A 20,774-nucleotide genomic window follows, 5' to 3' on the forward strand; every position below is an offset into this window, starting at 1 on the left:
CTTTCAGCGTGGTGGTGGAGTGATGGGTCATGCGCTTTTTGTTGTGTTTTTTTTTTTTTTTTCCTTCCCCAAATTATGCAGCCATCTGGGCGGGGGAGTTGGCCATCTCCTGGTGATGTTTGTTTTTACTCATTAAGGAAGCCTTTTCATTTTTAAGCTAGTTTAAGTAGTGACTTTGACACCACCTTGTGGTTTTGAAGTTTTGGTGGAGACTAGCTTATTTATTTCTTCCTATAGGAGTTGTAGACATGGGTGTTCTTGTCTTCTCCTTGTTTTATGTTTCTATTTTTATTGTTCAGATGTTATTGAGTTATTGCAGGTCCAGAGGTTCTTCCTTGCCCCTTTACTTTCCCTGCCTGAGATTCATATCCATAGCCTTCGATTACGCTGCCCTCCTTTTGCCTCTGTTTATATATTGTAATGGGTGATGGTTTCCAGTTGAAAGTCCTGAGTCTTAATACAAGGGGTTTAAATAATCCAGTGAAAAGAGTTGCTATTTTCAAACTCCTCCGCAAACAAGCCGCTCATTTTGCTATGCTACAGGAAACTCATCTGGTTAGTCGTGATGTGAACCGTTTATCTAATAGATTTTTCCGGATACTTGCTCATTCTTCTGCCACCAACAAAACCAAAAGTGTTGCAATTATCTGCCGTCGCAATTTGCGCTTTAAATTGCTGGATACATGGTCTGACAATAAAGGCAGAATAACTATTGTCAAAATTCATATAGAAAACACGAACATTGCACTTGTATCGCTTTATGCTCCTAATTCCTTTGACTCACAATTTTATGAACAGATAACTAAAATTCTACTTGATCTTCCTGACTTCAAGCTAATCATAGGTGCTGATTTTAATGCTGTATGGGACCACTCTTTAGATAGATCCGGTCAATCTGGAAACAGAGATCAAAAGCAGTGTTCTGATGCCTTGCGATCTTGGTCAAATAACATTGGAGTGGTGGATTTATGGCGTTTGATGCACCCTACTTCCAGAGATTTTACCCACCTCTCAGCAAGACACAAGTCCTTTTCACGGATTGATTTTGTTTTTGCTTCTAGAGGCTTGTTCCAAAAAATTATGGAGGTCTCTCTTCTGCCAGTCACTCTTTCAGATCACAAGGCTGTAGTTGTTCTTGCCCTGATTCGGTCTTCCCCATTGCGAGCTCCTAAATGGCGTTTTAATACTACCTTACTTTGTGACAAGTCATTTAGAACTCAGTTCATGGCTCAACTTAGCGAATTCATCGATATAAACAAGGGGTCAGTCAATGACCCAAGAATACTCTGGGACGCAGTTAAGGGTTTTATTAGAAGTAATGCTACACTTTATGCATCTAATTTGAGGAAAGCCCGCTCTTCCAGGCTGACTCAGCTGGAGCACAAACTTTCAACATTGGATAACTTATTACAACAAAATTTTGACGATCAGATTGCATTACAGTATGACTTGGTGAAAAAAGACATTAATGCTATTCTCAAACGGCGTGCTGAATTCTTGATCCATAGAACACGGCAAACATATTATTTTAATGGCGCTAGACCCAGTCACTTGCTCTCACTGAGGCTGAAGGCTAATGAACATTTTGCTGACATCACCTCCATTAGATCAGAAGACGGGCATTTGTTAACAGATCCCTCTGAGATTAATGCCTGCTTTCGCAGTTTCTATGCTGACTTATATAACTCAGAGGTTTCTCACGATGAAGACTCATGCAACAACTTCTTGAGTTCCATCCATCTACCTAAAATGACAGACGATGGCTCCCCAAGTTTAAACGCCCCTATCACTCTAAACGAGCTTAAGGCTGCAGCTGACGATATGCACAAGGGCAAATCTCCTGGCCTGGACGGGATCCCCCCAGAATTTTACACAACTTTCTGGCATAGTCTGGGGCCCTTACTTCTTGATATGATTCAGGCCTCCTTGGAGAGAGGCGCTTTCTCTAGAGATGTGAATGTAGCTATCATTTCACTGTTGTTAAAAAAAGATAAAGACCCTTCTGAATGTGCCAATTATAGACCCCTATCCCTTTTAAATGCTGATATAAAAATTTACGCTAAGCTTCTTGCACGTAGGCTCCAACCCTTTATGATGAAACTCATTAACTGTGACCAAACAGGTTTCATCAGATCCAGGCAGCCTTCAGACAATGTGAGGAGATTAATACACATAATACACGGCACCTCCTCATTACAACTACCATCAGCTGTCTTCTCATTAGATGCTATGAAAGCATTTGACCGTTTGGAGTGGCATTATCTCTGGTCAGTACTGGAGGTCTTCGAGGTGGGTCCTCACTTCTTACATATGATTAAAGTTTTATATACCAATCCAACAGCTATGGTACTTACGGGCAGGACTTGTTCGTCCCTATTTAACATTGCGAGGGGCTCCAGACAGGGATGTCCACTGAGTCCTCTCCTGTTCGCGCTCTCTCTGGAGCCTCTCGCTCAGTCAATCCGAATGTCTAAAGATATCACTCCTATCACTGTGTTTGGGACCTCACATTATATATCTTTGTACGCGGATGATATCCTCTTATATTTAGGGAACGCTCAGCAGTCTCTACCTGATGTTCTATCTATTTTCCAACGTTTTAGTGATATATCTGGGTACAGAATAAATTGGACAAAGTCGGCTTTGTTACCTCTGAATGACCAAATGAGAGGCGTAGCTTTACCTGCGAATATACCAGTAGCCAACCACTTTAAGTATTTGGGCATTAAGATTAGTTCATCAGTACAGTCCATTGTCAAGTCCAATTATGAAGATACTTTATCAAATATAACCCGTGACCTTGATAAATGGTCCGCGCTGCCTAATTCTCTTAGATCTCGTGTATCGATCATTAAAATGAACGTGCTTCCCCGGATTAACTTTGTGAGCGCGATGCTGCCCTTGCCACCACCCCCACTTTTTTGGGACAAGGCCCAGAAGACAATTTCTAACTTTGTCTGGAATAAGAAGCGTCCTCGTCTCAGATTATCCACAGCACAGAGAGATAGAGCTGATGGGGGTCTCTCACTGCCTAACCCTAAATTATATCACTGGGCTTTCGCTCTGCGCCCTCTGATCAGCTGGTTCGACGAGGATATCGAGACTTCATGGCGAACACTGGAAGAGAATATGGTTCGCCCATTGAAACTAAATGAAATCTTATTTTCCAATGTTCCCCTAAAGAAATCTCAAGTTCGCTATGGTCCCATTGTGACTCACGTATTAGCAGTCTGGAGGGCAGCGGAAAAAGTGTGTGGTATTTCATCTAATTGGAACCCTTATTCACCTATTTTTTATAATGATCGTTTGTTGATTGGTAAATCCCCAATTAAATTTGGTCAGTGTCGCCAGTGGTATGACAAGGGGATCCACTCCCTTGGTGACATTTTTGGGAACAGGGGCCTATACTCTTTTGAAGAGCTTACAGGTCGGTTTAACTTGCAACATTCCACTTTTTATTTCTACTTGCAGCTGAGAACAGTCATGAAAACATATGGTGTACCCTGGCAAGGTCCTCTGGAGGATCATTCATTAATCAAACTTTTGCATCAGGCCCGGGAATCTAGAAAAATTGTATCTAAATTGTATCGCTATTTCCTAGAAAAATCTTACGTCACGCTGCCAGTTGATACATCTTGGCGGGCCGATATTCCTGACCTTGACCCCGACTTCGACTGGGATGGGGTCTGGGATACAGTTAAACAGTCATCCAGAAACCCTGACCATCAACAGATCCATCTAAATTTCATTCATAGAACTTATATGACTCCTCGTAAACTTTACAGTATGAAAAAAAAAGATAATCCAAACTGTACGTTTTGTACTATAGGCACTGTGGGCACCTTTTTCCACATGATTTGGGAATGCCCAGGGGTTGCAAATTTTTGGAAAATGGTGCAGAGTGAACTGTCATCGCTTATATCCCTTTCTATTCCCCTGTCCCCAGCTGTTTTTATTTTAAATGACCTCTCTCAACTGAAACTTACGAATTCCCCAAAGCGCGTGTTTCTGGCTGGCCTAACTGCAGCTAAAAAAATGATCGCAACAAGGTGGAAACCGCCCCATATACTAACTCGGCGTCAGTGGCTGCTCAACTTCATAGATGTTGCGCTTCTGGAATTGTCCACAGCACGTGTACATGGTGCAAAAGAGGAAGTGACATTGTACTGGGCTCAAACAGTCGAGGCTCTTAAAGGCATTTTGGTGTGAACTGCCCCCCCCCCCCCCCCCCCCCTCTGGTCCTGTTCTGTATAGGTATATGTTCCCTGTTTGGGTTTTACTGTGTACTGCAAATTGTGGATGACATTAACCTAGTTGATAGATCTAACCAGGTTGCACATCAATGGCACTATTTTCCTTTTGAGTTTGACATTCTCTGTATTTAATTACTTGCCTTTTGTATTTTTATTATTTATTTGTTGTATTTTCAGTTATATTTATTTCATTTTCATGTTTTCATTGATTTATTATTATGATTTGCCGTGTATGTGTGTCAAATCCCAATAAACATTTGATCACAAAAAAATAAAAAATAAATACATAAATAAATAATTAAATAAATAGCTTTAATTAATAAATAAATAAATAAATAATTGACGTGACTTGTAGGTTATTCAATCAGCATCTTTTTTTCCTCATCATTTAATTTCATTTGGCAACTTAACCATGACGTCAGTTCAGCAAACGTACAGTTGCCGCGCTGAATTTGAGCGGGTGCACAGTCTATGAGCGGGTGGCCTAGCTAAGTTAGCATCATGCCAAAGTGGGGAAAATATAAGAAATCCTACAGGAAGGAATGGGAGACAGACCCTGAACTGAAGACCTGGATCGCGGCTGTCCCAGGAGACGACTCCAAAGCCCGTTGCAAGTATACAGAAATGTAACACAGAAAAAAGAGCTCAGCTTAATGATCTGAAAGAACATGGCGCCACAAAAAAACACAAGTCCCGCTGTGCGCCGAGTGTGAAATCTTTTGCTGTACCGATGAGATCTGGTGTAGGACAAGGCACAGTCAAAGATGACCAAAAACGTTGTGAATTTAGGATTGCAACCTACGTTGCCTGCCACACTTCCATCAATGGTGTTCAGGACTTGTCAGACATACTCCAAGAGGAGATGGGAGCGTTCAAGATGCACAGGACAAAGTGTACAGCTGTTATCACATCTGTTCTGGCACCACATTTCAGAGAGGAGTTAAAGGAAGACATTGGTGAGTCTCCATATTCTCTCTATCTTGACGAAACTACCGATATATCCGTTAACAAGCTCCTCTGCATATGTGTGAAGTACCGATCACAGAAACACAACAGGTTTGTCAGTACTTACCTGGGGCTTGTTGATCTTCTCAGCGCTGATGCTCAAGGCATATCAGATGTGATTGTTTCTTTCCTGAGTGAATGTGGCCTGGACATTAAACATATGGTGGGGATCACTACGGATGGGGCAAGTGTTATGGTCGGAAAAAATAATTCCGTTTTCACACTTCTCAAACAAAAGCAGCCTAGTTTACACCTTATTCGCTGCGTTTGCCACTCATTGGATATAGTGGCTCATAAAGCAATGCAACTTCTTCCAAGCAATCTGGACTATATGATTAGAGAAACCTACAACTGGTTCGCACACTCAGCAAAGCGCCAAAGTGACTATAACAGTGTCTACAAGGCCATCAATGACGGTGGCTGTCCTCTGAAATTCATATCCCCCAGCTCAACCCATTGGTTGGTGATCTCAGACTGTATTGAAAGAATTTTAGAGCAGGAAGATGCCCTCAAGCTACACTTCAGTTTGGTTTCAAGTGCCGAACACTGCTATGCAGCCAGGCTTTTGAGTGAAATGTACAGTGACAAATCAAACAGTCTGTACATGCACTTCCTCCGGCCCATTTTGATGGAAATCAAAACTGTGAACAAAAATTTCCAGCTGGAAACGGGAGATACGCTGGGTATTTTCAGGGATCTTGACAGGCTGTACATGTCGACATTGAGGAGAGTTGTGAAGCCGAGCGTCTTATGCATGAACAACGACAGTCGTCTCAGGGAATTTGACCTTAAATCATCCAGTCTCTACCTCTCACACCAGGACGCGGACCTGGGCTACTCATTCCGACAGCAGCTGGAAGCCAGCACATTAGCGCCGGAGCTGAAGGACAGAATTTCCGCACGCTGTTTAGATTTTCTAAAAGAAGTGCTGGTGCAGTATCAAATCCGTCTTCCTGCATCAATGGAAATGCTCCGCAAACTGGAGCTTTTTTGTCCAAAGCTGGTGAAATCAACAATAAACAGGCCAGGAGTAAAAGACTTGCCCGCTGAGTTTTTCTCTTGTTCGGTGGACACCTTGGAGAGCCAGTGGAGAAACATCGCATCAGCCGGCTTCTCAAGTGATCAGGCCATTGACGCCTTTTGGCTGGAAGTTGAGGCATTTCAAGATGCTGGAGGAAACCAGTGTTTTAAAGATTTAGCACTGGGTGTCATCAGATTGCTCACTCTGCTAATATCAAATGCCCACGTTGAGAGAGCGTTTTCCCAGGTGACGCTGCTAAAGGATTACGGCTTCTTTCTAGCCTCATGGATGTGCACTCTGGCCTGAGCAGGAACGGATTGACGTCCGCCACTTAACTGTTGGGGAGGTTTGATTCATCTATGTATTAGCCAGCCGACCTGGCGTCCGACCTGGATTGTAAAAAGTTCTTCGTTCTAAACATTGTTGAAGTTAATGGAAGACGCTGATTCTGCGTAAAGGTAAGATGATTTTTTTATTTCACCTTATCTTATTTGTACTGTGACTGATTTGTAGCCCACTTATTCTATGGCATTTGCCTGTTTATTTTAAAACTAGCTTTTCGTTTGTTGTGTGCTCGGAATCTCAGTCAGCTGCTGTACGGCCAGGTCGTTGTGCGTCTTAGAGCACCACAGGTGTGGAAAGCAGCGAGGAGAAAAAGAGGGGGAGGGAGGGAGAGAGGAGATGAAGAGAGGCAGGGAGAGCCGCTCTGTGCATATTTTTTTGTTTTAACCCTCTCATGCATGAATTATGATAAACTCAGTCAGGATTTTTTTACTAAGTATTTTTATACATCATTAGGGATGTAAAACAAGCTTTGAAAAAAAAAAAAGTTCTATCTTTATTCTATAAAGAAATATTTTTTTGTCCACTCAAGTGTACTTCATGCGTTTTGCACTGTAAAACACATCAATGTAATAACATGGTAGTTATATGGGTATAGTTGTAATTTAGTTATACAGTTGTAATATGGTATTCTGTTGGAATGGTGGTTCCTCCACTACTCTGTAAGCCTCTCTATTTGAGCTCTATTGATAAATATAGTAGTTAACATAATCATAAAACTTTTTTTTTTCACTAGGCATTTTTATTTATCTTTAGGGATGTCATACTGTATTCTTGTTAAGTCTCTGAACTGAGCATATCCTCTCATAGTGTCTTATAGCATGTATCATATTTCCTGTCAAATCATGCTTGTTGCTCATTATTTAGACTATTTTCTATGATAGTTGCCGAAGCATCCGGGGCACAAAGCTGCAAGACACTGCACGCAGATCTACTTGGTTCTTTGTGTGCATGCAGCATCTAGGCATCTGCTGGCATTTTTTGCTTCCTTGAGCTGGAGCCAGTGGTTTCTGGGGGTTAACTAGATCTAACTGGGGCCTTAGACACTGCTCTCTGTTTTGCCAGTGGTGGAGTGGCACTGGGTCTGCCTCTGGTGTGTATCTTCATGGATCCTGCATTGATGAGAGCACAAGCTCTACTACTACTTTTGAGCTCTACAAAATATAAGGATGTATAAAAAAATCTCATATTACATGATAAAAAACATAAAGAAGTTGATCTACAACCAAAACATTATAGAATATGAATTATTTTCAAGAACAACATTGTTAGTAATTCACATTGCATTGAAGTTTAAATATAGCTATTGATGCATGATGTACAATTGAGTGGACAGATGATTAATCCGTATTTCCTCCAAATATAAAATCAAAACTTGGAAAATCTTTACATAATATGTCACCTTAGATGTTACTTGATGTAATTATATTTTTTTTACCTGCAGTTGTATCTTTTTATAGAAGCAAGACACCGAAATAGCCGAGGTGTTTGGTCTTTCTCCCTGTCTGTCGGACATCTTGGTTTCACTGACTACTTTTTCCCATTGCAATGATCAGCCAATAGGATTTTTTGTATGGGATGATGCATTAGCTTCCACTAGTGTGGACTATATACAGCAGTGCCCAAAATTACAGGCATATATAGAGAAAAAGCACTTTTTAACAGCTGTACACTGTAGTGACCTCTATGCACGAAAGGGTTAAATTGTTTTGCAAGTAGTCCTCATATGGGTAATTTGTGATGTAAATAATTCTATTTATTAGGCCTACACGGCTTAAAAGTGCACCTTTTTACGTGCAACTGACATTATTAGAGAGGTTCATCTTGCAATTTGTGTAGCCTATGGTTGATTTACTGCGCTTTTGTTGGCTGATATTTGCAAAAACCTATTCATTTATCATTTATGTGTGGTTATTTGATGCAGATATGAAGCTCTGGATACGAGTGTTTTCTACTGCATGTGTGTGTACGGATTTACACGGGTATCTGGCAACTTCGTAGTTTGGGGCGGGTTTTTATTGGATTGGGCGGGTTCTAAGATCTGATTGGGCTGGAAACTGTCAATCTGATCTGGCAACACTGGTCGCAGGTTGGTAGACCACGAGGAGGAGAACGGCAGGCGAGGAGCTTCGTGCGGCGCGACCGCGGCCGGGTATCTCCCCCGCTAAAGCAAATCCAGTAATTAAGGATTATTTCTTTTCTTTTTTTTAAGTGCAAACTTGTGGACTGGGGGAAAAGCGGGTCCAACGAAAAAGAGCGTCGCTAGGACCGAGCTGCCTCGCGGCTGCAATGGAGCGCGACGGCGCGGCAACGAATGTTAGCATTTCTGCTAGCTACTCCCAGGAGAACACCAGCACGGGCCGCGCAGCAGCTGCTGTAGTCGGTGGTAAGAAAGAAAAGTACGGGAACAAGGTGACGGTCAGCGTCGACATTGAAGGAGAGGGCAGCTGGGCTGAGCGACAACCCAGATGTGCGGGAAGGTGACGGCAGTGAAAAAAAAAACGTGAGTGACATTTACTTAAAAAAAACTAGGCAAGTTTTTCCACACAGAAAGTGTTTGTAATCTTTACTTAGGCAGTTTTCTAAGTAATATTTGTTTAATAGAACCACTTGTTTTTAAAAAAATGAAAATACAGATTCACTGATGTCCCTCAATTCCATTTTACTTGGAAATATCAACTCATTGAGCCAATGAACTGGTTTAGTGAATATTACTTGGAACGAATGATTCAATTTACATACAAAACTGAGGGCACATAATAACAAACAATCACTAAATAATGCACTACATGAAAAACTCCTATTTTAAAGTAAAAGCACTGAATTCGTATTTCTTTGAAGAATTTATATAGGGGTCAATGACGTGACGCCCAAATTTTTTGTCCGACTGTATTTTTTACAGTTAAAAAAAGGTTTAAACTCGTAAAAAGAAACCACAGGTATGCAGTATATCTCTCACATATAAACCTACTTTAACCTTTCAAAAACAGTTAGTTGTTGGCAATTTTTGTGCTCTTTAAAGTGTCAAAATATCATGTGGTGCGACTGTCCGGCCTTAATTTTTGTTTCGAAAACGTCTATAAAATTACCCTAAATCTGTTCAAATATATTTTCTTTCCCATTTGGCATGATTTTCAAAGTGTTTTTTCGTCCTGTGCAAATTTTCAAGGCATTTGTAGTTATAGTTCCATTATAACATACAAGCAAACTTTGTCCGAGGATGTCCATTTTATGAAATATCATGTGGTGCGACCATCAAGAAATTACCACTTTGGGATGTTAACTTTGAAATCCAGACCAAGACAGGAAGTTGCATCATCCAACAGTTTGCCAAGAACCCTTGGAGACAGCAAGCAGGTTTGTTAATCTTTCTCAAATTTGATAAAACATATCGCTTTTAACGGTTGGTATGTAGTTGCCATATCTGGATGTCGTGGTATGACCTCAAAAAAATTATGAATATTAAACTATTTCTACAAATATATATTTTGATTAGAAAATTTAAACTTGCCTTTTGTGTAAAGCTAGATTGTTTTGTTAAGGATGCTAATTATTTGCCTGTAAATGTTGACTGAACATGAAAATATCATTTGGTGCGACCAGGTATCATGTGGTGCGACCATTGTAGAGTGTTTTTGATAATAGATATATGTCCTAGATAGGCAGTTTGTACTTTTATATTTAATTTAAGACTAACATACAAAAAATACTTTATGTTAACATTTTTTGGAATAGATTTTTGTACAATTTGAGTATTGTTTTCTCAGTATTTCAGAAATGAAATTTAACATTTAGTTTTTTGTACAATATCATGAGAAAAATGTAAAAAAAGATGGAGCATGCAATTTCACTGTGGTAATTATGTATGCATTAGTAATTAGTCATTTATTTACTGTTTTAATCTATTTTACCAGATGCCACTGTCAAGCAAAACAAAAACTGATCCAGTGGCAAGAGAGGAGTACCTTGCTAGAAGAAAAGAAAGCTATCGGAGAAGAAAACGACAGGGAAACATTCTACATGTAAAGTCAGATGATCTGCCACAGAGAGAGAAAACTAAACAAAGAGAGAAATGGAGGGCTGCATCTTGTGCTTACAGAGAAAGGAATGAATGCCTGGGGCTAAAAACTGCCTGCAGTTAACAATATATCCCCCACTTTGACATATGCATTAAAATACCCAGAAGTCATGTTATGATTTTCAAGTTTGATGAAATCATTATGCATCATCACAAACTGTTTTAATAGAAGCACACATTTGTGGCTTTGTGAATGATTACATGATTTACTATAATACAAGGTTCTGATGAAAATAGTATGATAAACATAATTGATTAATTCTTTTGTCAAGTTACTGCAGTTACTGTATGTTTGATGGATTTATAAAAAAATTAAAATGGTTATGAAGTCTTTGTTTAAAACAAATCCAATTTTTGTGCACTTGTGTTTGAGATTGTTTTACTTTTAAAAATGTTATTAAAAAAAACATTTCAGGACACCAAGGCAATGTGGTGCACATTCAGATCTTTATTGTAAAGTATGAAATGTTTGTTCAAAACAAAGTGCGTTTATGTTTGAGATTTTTCATGTTTCTGAAAATGTAATTAAATTGTTTTATTTGTATTGTTGTTATTGTAATTTCATTATTATCGGATGTAATTGTATGTTTTGTATTAAAAGCATTGTTTATTGACCTGTTTATTGACCTATATTTATTATATAATATCTTGTCATTTGGTGCGACCACTCATCATGTGGTGCGACCAATAAAAGCAGTAACTGTGTTGAATTCAAAATATAATATCTAGTTTCTGTAGCTGGAATATTAATCACTGATACAGTATACTTAGGTGACTGGTAGATTTTATTTTTTTAAAATCAGTATAATAAAATTTAGAAGAACTATAGTTGTGTCAGCACAATGAAGAACGGGACTGTAACATTATGGAACAAAAATATGAAATCATTATTGACAAAATATCAAAAGAAATTTAAATACTTTGTTTCTAAACACTTTAAATAACTGAGAACTTGTAAAAAAAAGTTAAGCACATTATGGAAAATAACTAATTTTAAGATAAATCACGGTCACACCACATGACGTTTTTTAAGGCCATGGCCGATTCATATAGGTGAAAAAAACACTAAAAACGCTTCATTTCATTTTTTTATTTTAGTTTCTGTGTGCATAACATTCAGAATGTTTGAATTGCAATAGCAATAGATATGCTATTTTTTTGTGTTTAAAATTTGGCCTGTTGAAAATCCTTATACGTCATTGGGACGGCAACAACGAAGAAACAATTCAGTACAGCAAAATATACTCACTGGAGTTAAATGTGCTTGTTAACTAAATCTAGATTGTATATTATTTGGTACAAGTAAACCTACATCTGGATTTATTTGTTGACATTCCTCTGACGTATTGATGGCTCGTTCAGAAGTTCAGATGTTTTGCAGATTTAAGGATTAGATACACCAGATGATGAACAAACATACAAGTGTTGACTATAAAGTAAAGTACTTTACAACTAAACTTATTCGCAAACTAAGTCTATGGCAAAGTCGTTGGATATGTGAAAATATTGTGTACACATACTGTTGGTTATCAGTGAGGAATTATTCAGATTATGCACTTAATGTACAAGTTACTATAGAAATATCTCATTGTAAAAATACTTTCTTCCCAATGAATTTATCTTAGAAACTGAATTTTTTTAAACACTCACTCTGCCTCCATAAAAAAATACCTTGTTGTCAGTACGTTTTATGTACTTTCTCTTACTGAAGTTTGTTCTGACTGAGAGTTAGACCGCTCAAATAGTCTTATTGACCTCAAACATGTAACATCACCATGTAAGATAACAGAATATATTTGTCTGAAAATTAATTTGACCCAACATACCTCTTTTCTTGAGACCTTTGTAGAAATTGACTCTGTTCATGTTGGTGTGCAGTCATCCACTGTCAGCTGAAAGTAGTTCGGGGGGAAAAACGTGACAAAAAGCCACCAGAATTTGGTCAGAATATTTGTTTCAGTTCCCAATTCCCTGAATCTATAAACGTCAGAAATGTGGTTTTAGTTCATTTAAAAGCTTTTCTTTTATTTACTCTGATATAGAAATTCATTTTTTTTGGACAATTTTTTTCAGATTTTTTGCATGTTAAACTGTGGATGTCACCTCAATCTGATTTCAAAGCAGGTTTTTTGGGGGGCGGCTGTGGCTCAGTTGGTAGAGTGGTCACATACTAATCGGATGGTTGGTGGTTCGATCTCTGACCATGGCAGCCTATAGTGGTGTCAACAATAATCGATTCGGCGATGCATCGCAATGCGGGGCATGCACGATTCAGCATCGATGCGGCAAAGTGCCATAATCGATTATGTTTATTTCCTGGCCTCCAGTGGAAAGTTGTGGGGGGCAGGGTGGGAATTTCACACTCTGGCCTTGATGCCCTGTGAAAAAATGTTCAATTTACGGCCAAGGAGGCCTTTGCGCCCCTGTCAAAGTTCCAGTAAACACAACGCTAACCCGACCCACTCCCCATCCTTCGAGATGTGTGCGCATCAACACATGGCTCATTTGAATATTCAAATGAGCCATGTGTTGATGCGCAGCACAGGTAAGCTAGCGGACAAGCTGTTTTGATATGTTGTGACTGAAGTATGTGGTAGTATTTGGCAGAACTTAACATTTACGTTTTTATAGAAAGTACTATTGATAGGTAATTACCATTGTATTAGCCTATTTAAAGTCGACTCGTTAAAGTTACATTTTTCGTCATGAAAACTAGCGATAGCTAGCTATTTAGGATAGCGATAACGTCTTCCCTACCTCAGGGACAAGGGGTCGACATTTAGCTGATGTAGATTCACCTCAGCAGGTTCCTTTTTTATGGCAGGAGGAGGCATTTCTCTTTCCTTACTCTTAGATGAACTCAGGCAGGAGATTCATTTTGCCATCTTTTCAAAATATATGCATTTGCCGTCTTTTCAAAACAGGTTCATTTGTCATTTTCCAAAAAGGTCCTTTCTAATATATTTAATATATTGTGCATTAATGTTTCTTGGTGAATGAGAATGTTAAGGTATTAATCTGAAAGGTAAAACCAGCGTAATTTAACCAAACGGCCTTTATGCCCTGTCATGTGGCCTTTGTGCCCTTAAAATAAGTGTGAACAGGAAGGCCAAATGGCCTTGCCCCTAAAATGACGAAATTCCAAGCCTGGTGGGGGCAATTGCTCTGTCGCTAGTTTGGAGTTTAACACGGTTTTAAACTCCAATTCCCAACTCCAACTCCAGTTTAAAACTGTGTTAAACTCCAAACTAGTGACAGAGCAGAGTGGATGATACACACATAGCAGCCAATAAAATCTATTGTTATTAGGCCTATCTGACTGCTTGTATTGCCTCATGACTGACGAAAAATGTCCCTTGTTGTGTGCAGTATAATTGTGATGCATCGCAATGCATCGTGGAATCGAATTGAATCAAATCGTTACCTGGTGAATCGTAATCGAATCGAATTGTGAGGGCAGTGCCAATGCACACCCCTAGCAGCCTACATGTCGAAGTATCCTTGAGCAAGATACTGAACCCCAAATTGCTCCCGATGCTGCGTTCATTGTTGTGTGAATGAATTCCCAATGGTGGCAAGTGGCACCGTTTAGGGTAGCCTCTGCTACCAGTATGAATGTGTGTGTGAACGGGTGAATGACCGCAGTCTGTAGTGTAAAGTGATTTGAGTGGTCGCAAAGCGACTAGAAAAGCGCTATATAAGTGCAGGTCTATTTTTTGCTGTTCTGATGTGTAAACATAGTAACTTTCCAGACCATTCATCATTCACCTCTCAAATAGGTTTCAGTGTTGTGTCATTAGGGCTGCTGCACTTAGACGCTGTGTTTACATCAATGTTCCGAACTGGCTCATAGTTTTGCTTATTTTATTACATTTTTCTGTCACCCTGTGCTCATTACCGTTGTTCGGTGCAAAGGATGCAAGACAGACACTGAGTTGGTCCTCTTGCTGTTAGACCAACGTTACTACGTTTTTTGTTTTTTTTTCCCGAAATAAAATAAACTTAAATCAAATGGTTGATTTCATTTAAATTCATTTTATGGTCAAATTTTTGGGGGGTTTTAAAATGTGAAAAAATAGTTGATAGATTATCCTTAGTGGCAGCCCTACATGTCAGTTTGATTAAGACAGTTTTAAGCAGGCAGATAAAGGTCAGCCAAATCTCTCACAACTTGATTTTGACAAACAAGAACATACATTTAGATATTTAATAGGATAATATTGAGAGTGTAAGTTATCAATTGTGACTGTGTATACATCTCATTTAAAAGGTTCATCCTCCAGAAAATAAAGGCTTAATGACAAAGATCATTTATTGAGAGTATATTTATTTGGAGTTTGAATGGTTTAACAGATTTTAATCACACATAGCTTTGAACACTTTAACTTCAAGCCACATTGTTTTTCACAAAGAAGAGATGTAAAACATCAATGTTCCAAAAAGCAGCTTTGAGTTAAGTCCATAAAATTGTCAAGATCAGTCCAATTTCCAGTGAAGTGAAGGTCCTGGGTTCTACATCCGCAGGGATGTAAAGAGGAAACTTTGTTGCCTAGTGTGACTGTGTCCATGGTATAGATTTACTAAAATTTAAATAAATATACGTAAGGCCATGGAGGTGTACATAGTGTGTACAATATGTTTAGTGTAGTTCAGGGTCAAACTTAAAGCATTAGGCAATAATTAGATTATGGATTAATGCAACTCGTGTCTATACAAACCTAGCACCTAGCAGAAACTTAGTTTAAGGGGTTATGTATCTGACTATTTCTTGGTACGGGACCAGTAACTTCCTGGAGTCTGAATTTGCCAATTTATGTAGCTGGCCGAGGGCGGTTGACGCCTCAAGTCATCTTCTCGCCCTCCTCTTCCTCCTCCTGAAGGCTGTGGAAGATACAACAGAGAGGTTTAGAATTACTTAATATCACTTATTACTCTGTTGTTAAAAGGACTCGAAAGTCAAACTGTAGGACTTGGGACTTGACTTAAGACTTGCCCGTCTTGACTTGAGACTTGTCGGTCTTGTCTTGGGACTTGAGGGCAAAGACTTGAGACTTACTTGTGACTGGCAAAACAATGACTTGGTCACACCTCTTTAGTAAATGGTACTATTAGCTGTGGAAATATATAAAATTAGCAAAAGAAAGTAAAAATGAATTATTATTGACATTCACATTACTTCCAAACGAGTGGCGGGAGGGGCGACCACGCTAACTTCGGAGACGGGAAGTATTTATCATTTCTTTGTATAGGCAGAGTTTGTAATGCAGCAGCTTCTTTATCTTTAGCTCAAAGTAATACATGATAAATCGGTGAAAAAAACTTTAGTTAGCTAAAAGTAATGGCCAACAGCAATACTCAGCTAAAAGTATTGGATAACGGTTAAAACATTTGGCTTCACTCCAAGTATTATTTAAATTTAGGCCTGTCACGATAATTACGATATCAACTTATCGTTCGATACATAAAAATGAACACTGTTTTTTTTTTTTAGGACTCAATATATTGTTGTTTACATGCATGACTTTTTGTGCTTTTTTGTGTTGTGTTTAAAGTAATGCTGTAAATAATTGACTGGTGGTATGAATTGCCAAAAAAACCCGATATTTCCCAAGCAGCCACTCCAGCTGTTTATATGTTATTTTGATGATAAAATAATATAATACATAATGATTATCTAATTTCAATGTTTTGTTAACAGAGCCTGAGAATCTGTTTCATTTGTTTGGTTATAGTTTATTTATTTATTTTTTATTTATCTAGGATATTTTAATATTTCTTTCCCACATTTCAATTCCAATGTTTAATATTCTCGAGATTTAATGCATTGTTGTGGAAAAGGATGTACTTATTATGCTCTAATCATTATAAAACTAAAACAACATTGATATAACAATACTATCGTTTAGTGTGATAGTTTCTGGGAAAATATATCGTCCTAAAAATGTGTTATCGTGACAGGCCTAGTTAAATTGTATTGTGTGGAAAATTAACAATATCCAATTTTATGGATACATTGTGAATTGATGAAGAGGAACGTGAGTTAATCTCAGGGCTGTTGGAAACCAACTGTGTAAACTAGCTACATACTATCTGCTACACATGTACTTTTCAATCAATTATTCAAGTTCATTTTATTAAGCTTTATTTACTGTTATCTACTCTTATCTTACTCTTTCACCTGAACTGCTTCCATTCACTTGACGAAGTAGTGGGCATGATTACCAAGCGTTTAAATCATAGAAGTACCTAATGTATGTTGTTATATAGACTTCTTTATCCACAAAAAAATCTCATTCAATGTTTCAAAGATCATTTGTCCTACTAACTAGGGATGCACCGATACCGATACTGGTATCGGGTATCGGGCCGATACCGTCCTAATATACTCGTACTCGTTAAAATTAATCGATACCATGAACCGATACCAATTTATTGCATGCAATTGCTTTGCATGAAGAACGCGATCAGAGGGTGGCTTGTCATTTTTGTTGTATTTTTTTAGACAGGCGGCTAGGGGAGATGTCGAGCTAATTAGGGTGGTTAGGCGAGTGAGACCGGCTACAGTAGGCTAAACAGCATGTCAGCGGTGTGGACTCACTTCAAAATATGCGACGATGACAGAAGTAAGGCAGAATGCAAACTATGTACTACTAAGGTGTCCAGGGGAGGGAAGGAGAGTACGTCGTTCAATACGAGCAATTTGATAAAACACTTGAGGACACATCATAACCCTGAGTACACCGAGTTTGCTAAGGCTAATGCAAAACCACAGCAGCCAACTTTAACTCAGGTTTTGGAAAAGCGAGAAAAAATGTCAAGAGAAAATCCACGGGTAGTTAAAATAACAGAGGCTTTGACTCATTTTATTGCTCTGGATGACCAGCCACTGTCGGTTGTGGAAAACGTGGGATTTCGCCAACTTCTCAGCACACTGGAGCCGCGATACGAGATTCCCAGCCGCCCCTACATCACGGACGTTATGGTGCCAAAAGTTTTTGACGAGGTAAAAAAACACGTGCGCAACCTGGTGAATGAAGTTTCGGCCTTAAGTTTCACTACGGACATTTGGACAAGCAGTGTGTGCCCGATGTCACTGCTCAGTTTAACGGCGCAGTGGATTGATGAGGAGTTTGTTCGTCACCAAGTCACACTACATGCAAAGTCGTTCCGGGGCTCGCACACCAGCCAAACCATCGCAGGTGCTTTCGATAGCATGCTCCAGACCTGGGACATACCGAAGACGTCTGTCCACGTAGACGACGCACGAAATATGATAAAGGCCATGAGTGATGCTGAGCTGCCCAGCCTACCGTGTACTGCTCACACCCTACAGCTGGTGGTTCACGAGGGCATTCTGTCACAGAGGAGTGTTGCTGATGCGGTGGCAGTCGGCCGCAAAATAGTTGGGCATTTTAAACATTCTGCTCTGGCCAACTCCCGCCTCGAGGACATTCAGTTAGAGATCAACCAGCCTGCGAAGCGGCTCCTGCAAGACGTACAGACCCGCTGGAATAGCACCTTTTATATGATACAGTCATTGATTGAGCAGAAACGGCCTCTGGGAATATTCGTATCTGAACATGGACTCCCTGATACTCTCACGGCTCACCAGTGGATACTGCTGGAGAAGGTGCTATCTGTTTTGGGTCCGTTCAAGGAGTTAACTCGAAAAGTTAGCTCTTCAGATGCCATGGCCGCAGATGTCATTCCAGCAGTCACTGTGCTGCACAGATTTCTAACAAGGGAGACTAATGAGGACCATGGGATCAAAGCAATGAAGGGAACCTTGGCTGCAGCTGTCAGGAAGCGATTCGCTGATGTGGAGGAAAACCCACTCTACAGCATCGCAACGCTACTCGATCCCAGGTGAGTGTGTGCCGGTGTGTGTGACTGTGTGTGACTGTGTAACTGTGTGACTGTGTAACTGTGACTGTGTGACTGTGTGTGACTGTGTGACTGTGTGCGACTGTGTGACTGTGTGTAACTGTGTGACTGTGTAACTGTTTGACTGTGTGACTGTGTGACTGTGTAACTGTGTGACTGTGTAACTGTGTGACTGCGATCAAATGGCAAGCATGCCTATTGTCAGCTACATTTTTTCTTTCTCTGTTTTAGGTATAAAAATCTGTTTTTCTCCAACACCACCATTGCTGCAAATGCCAAAGAGATGCTGAAACTTGAGCTGCTAAGGTTGCCTGGAGAAGCGGACAAGCAGGAGGATGATGACCTGAATGAACCACCTTCAAGAAAACCACGCAGTGACCAACCAACTAGTAGTCTAGACAGCATATTTGATGAAATTGCATCAGCATCAGTGGGCAGAGCTGCAGTAGGTTCTAATGTACAGTTAGACACATATCTTGGAGAGGCCGCAATTTCACGAGAAGACAAACCACTACAATACTGGATGGTTAATAAAGTGCGGTTCCCAACTCGGCGGCCAGATACCTTTCAGCACCTTGCACTAGTGTTGACAGTGAAAGGCTGTTCAGCTCAGTGTCACACATTGTGAGTGAAAGCAGAAACAGGCTCACAGCTGATCATGCAGAGATGATTCTTTTCATCAAAAAGAACCTGCCTCTCACTTTCCCAAAAAAAGCTTAGAGAGACCTCAGAGACCACACCATTGCATGCTGACTGAAGTTTGATATTTTGTTTAATTCGAATGTGGACACTCTGCAATAGGTTCATTAATGTTCTGTCAATCTGAAAGGTGGAGACAGTGCCAAATAGTTAAGTGATATTTTGTTTGATTAAAATGTGGAAACTCTGCAATAATTTCACAGAATATGTTTATTTTTCACTTGAAATTTTAGTTTTATAGTCATTTTTAATTTATTGATATTTTATTTTTATCTAATTCATCATCATTTGTTGTAACAAGCAGAGAAGAAAATAAAACCTGTCTTCCAATTCATTGCATTTTTTTTGTGGTAGAAGTATCAGCATCGGTACTCAGTATCGGCAAGTACTCAGATCCAAGTATCGGTATCGTATCGGTTTGAAAAAAATGGTATCGCTTCATCCCTACTACTAACCATTATTTTTCTTGTCTGCTCTAGGCATACTTTACACCTGAGCTGCTGCTGTTTACTGTGGACGAAAAGGTGAGAACTGCAAACCTCTTATTCTATGTTGCTCATATTGATTTAAAATAAAATAAAAATATGTCATGCCTAGCAAAACAGCTGCTGTGCCTTAAAACTAAACATTAATCCATTTTCATTATTATTTTTATTTTTATTCAAATCATAGGACAAGAATTTCTTTAAGTTGATGTCATTCCTCAAGAGACCCTACGAGTGGATTCCAACCAATCCACACAAAGCTGGCACCACACGACTTCATCTGGAGACAAAGAGGTAATTATAAGCCCAATTACCACAGCAGTCCAGTGAACCACATCCAGCCCCTTACTTTCTCCACTTGACTGGTTTGGTGTTGATTCAATGAAAGAAAAACACACAGAAATCTAAAATGACACTGTAATGTTGGGTGTAACATGAGGATCTTGAAAAGTATATCAGTTTAGTTTCCATAAACTGTGCAGTACCTAAATTGCTTCCAAAACATCTTTGCTCTCGGGTAAAATCTAGAAAAATGTTCTAGCACCTCTATGGACATAAATGAAACAAAAGATGTATGTCAACACATTTTTCAAATAATCAGTCAAGAACAAGGTGAATTTTAGAAAAAAACAACTAGTGGTCGACCGATACAGGTTTTTTAAGGCCTGTGCCGATACCGATTATTTTGACATCGATCCCTGATATGTGCTGCTCATTTTTTTGGGCTGATTCTTGAAGCCGATATTGCCCTTTCTCCCTCCATTTACATGATAAAAATGACACAATGATATGGAAAATGTCTAGATATCAGCTCTTAAATTAAACTCTTATGAGCTATTTTTGTTGTTATCATTATATTTCTCCAAACAAATGTACCTTTAGCTGTGCCAGGCATTAAAATGAACAATAAAGTGAAGAAAACAAGGGGTGGTCTAATAATTTTTTCCCATGACTATATATATATATATATATATATATATATATATATATATATATATATATATATA

At 39.2% G+C, this 20,774-nt stretch overlaps 1 protein-coding gene across 1 annotated transcript; it reads left to right on the top strand.

Moving 5' to 3' along the window:
- Positions 1 to 8,910: 8,910 nt before the first annotated feature.
- On the top strand, positions 8,911 to 19,612 carry LOC131993897 (zinc finger BED domain-containing protein 4-like). The gene is made up of 3 exons (XM_059359963.1): positions 8,911 to 9,101; positions 17,627 to 18,565; positions 18,815 to 19,612. Exons 1-3 carry the CDS (start codon positions 8,911 to 8,913, stop codon positions 19,209 to 19,211), a joined length of 1,527 nt encoding a protein of 508 aa, XP_059215946.1. The 3' UTR covers positions 19,212 to 19,612.
- The last annotated feature ends 1,162 nt before the right edge of the window (positions 19,613 to 20,774 follow it).

Source organism: Centropristis striata, chromosome 20 (assembly GCF_030273125.1).
Source record: "Centropristis striata isolate RG_2023a ecotype Rhode Island chromosome 20, C.striata_1.0, whole genome shotgun sequence".
NCBI classification, from domain to species: Eukaryota; Metazoa; Chordata; class Actinopteri; order Perciformes; family Serranidae; genus Centropristis; species Centropristis striata.

Bases quoted from the DNA above. Each gene is read 5' to 3' on its own strand.
- LOC131993897 (XM_059359963.1), top strand. From the start codon at position 8,911: ATGGAGCGCGACGGCGCGGCAACGAATGTTAGCATTTCTGCTAGCTAC. The intron at 9,102-17,626 runs GTGACGGCAGTG...CCAACTTCTCAG, and splicing joins CAACCCAGATGTGCGGGAAG to CACACTGGAGCCGCGATACG. The intron at 18,566-18,814 runs GTGAGTGTGTGC...TCTCTGTTTTAG, and splicing joins GCAACGCTACTCGATCCCAG to GTATAAAAATCTGTTTTTCT.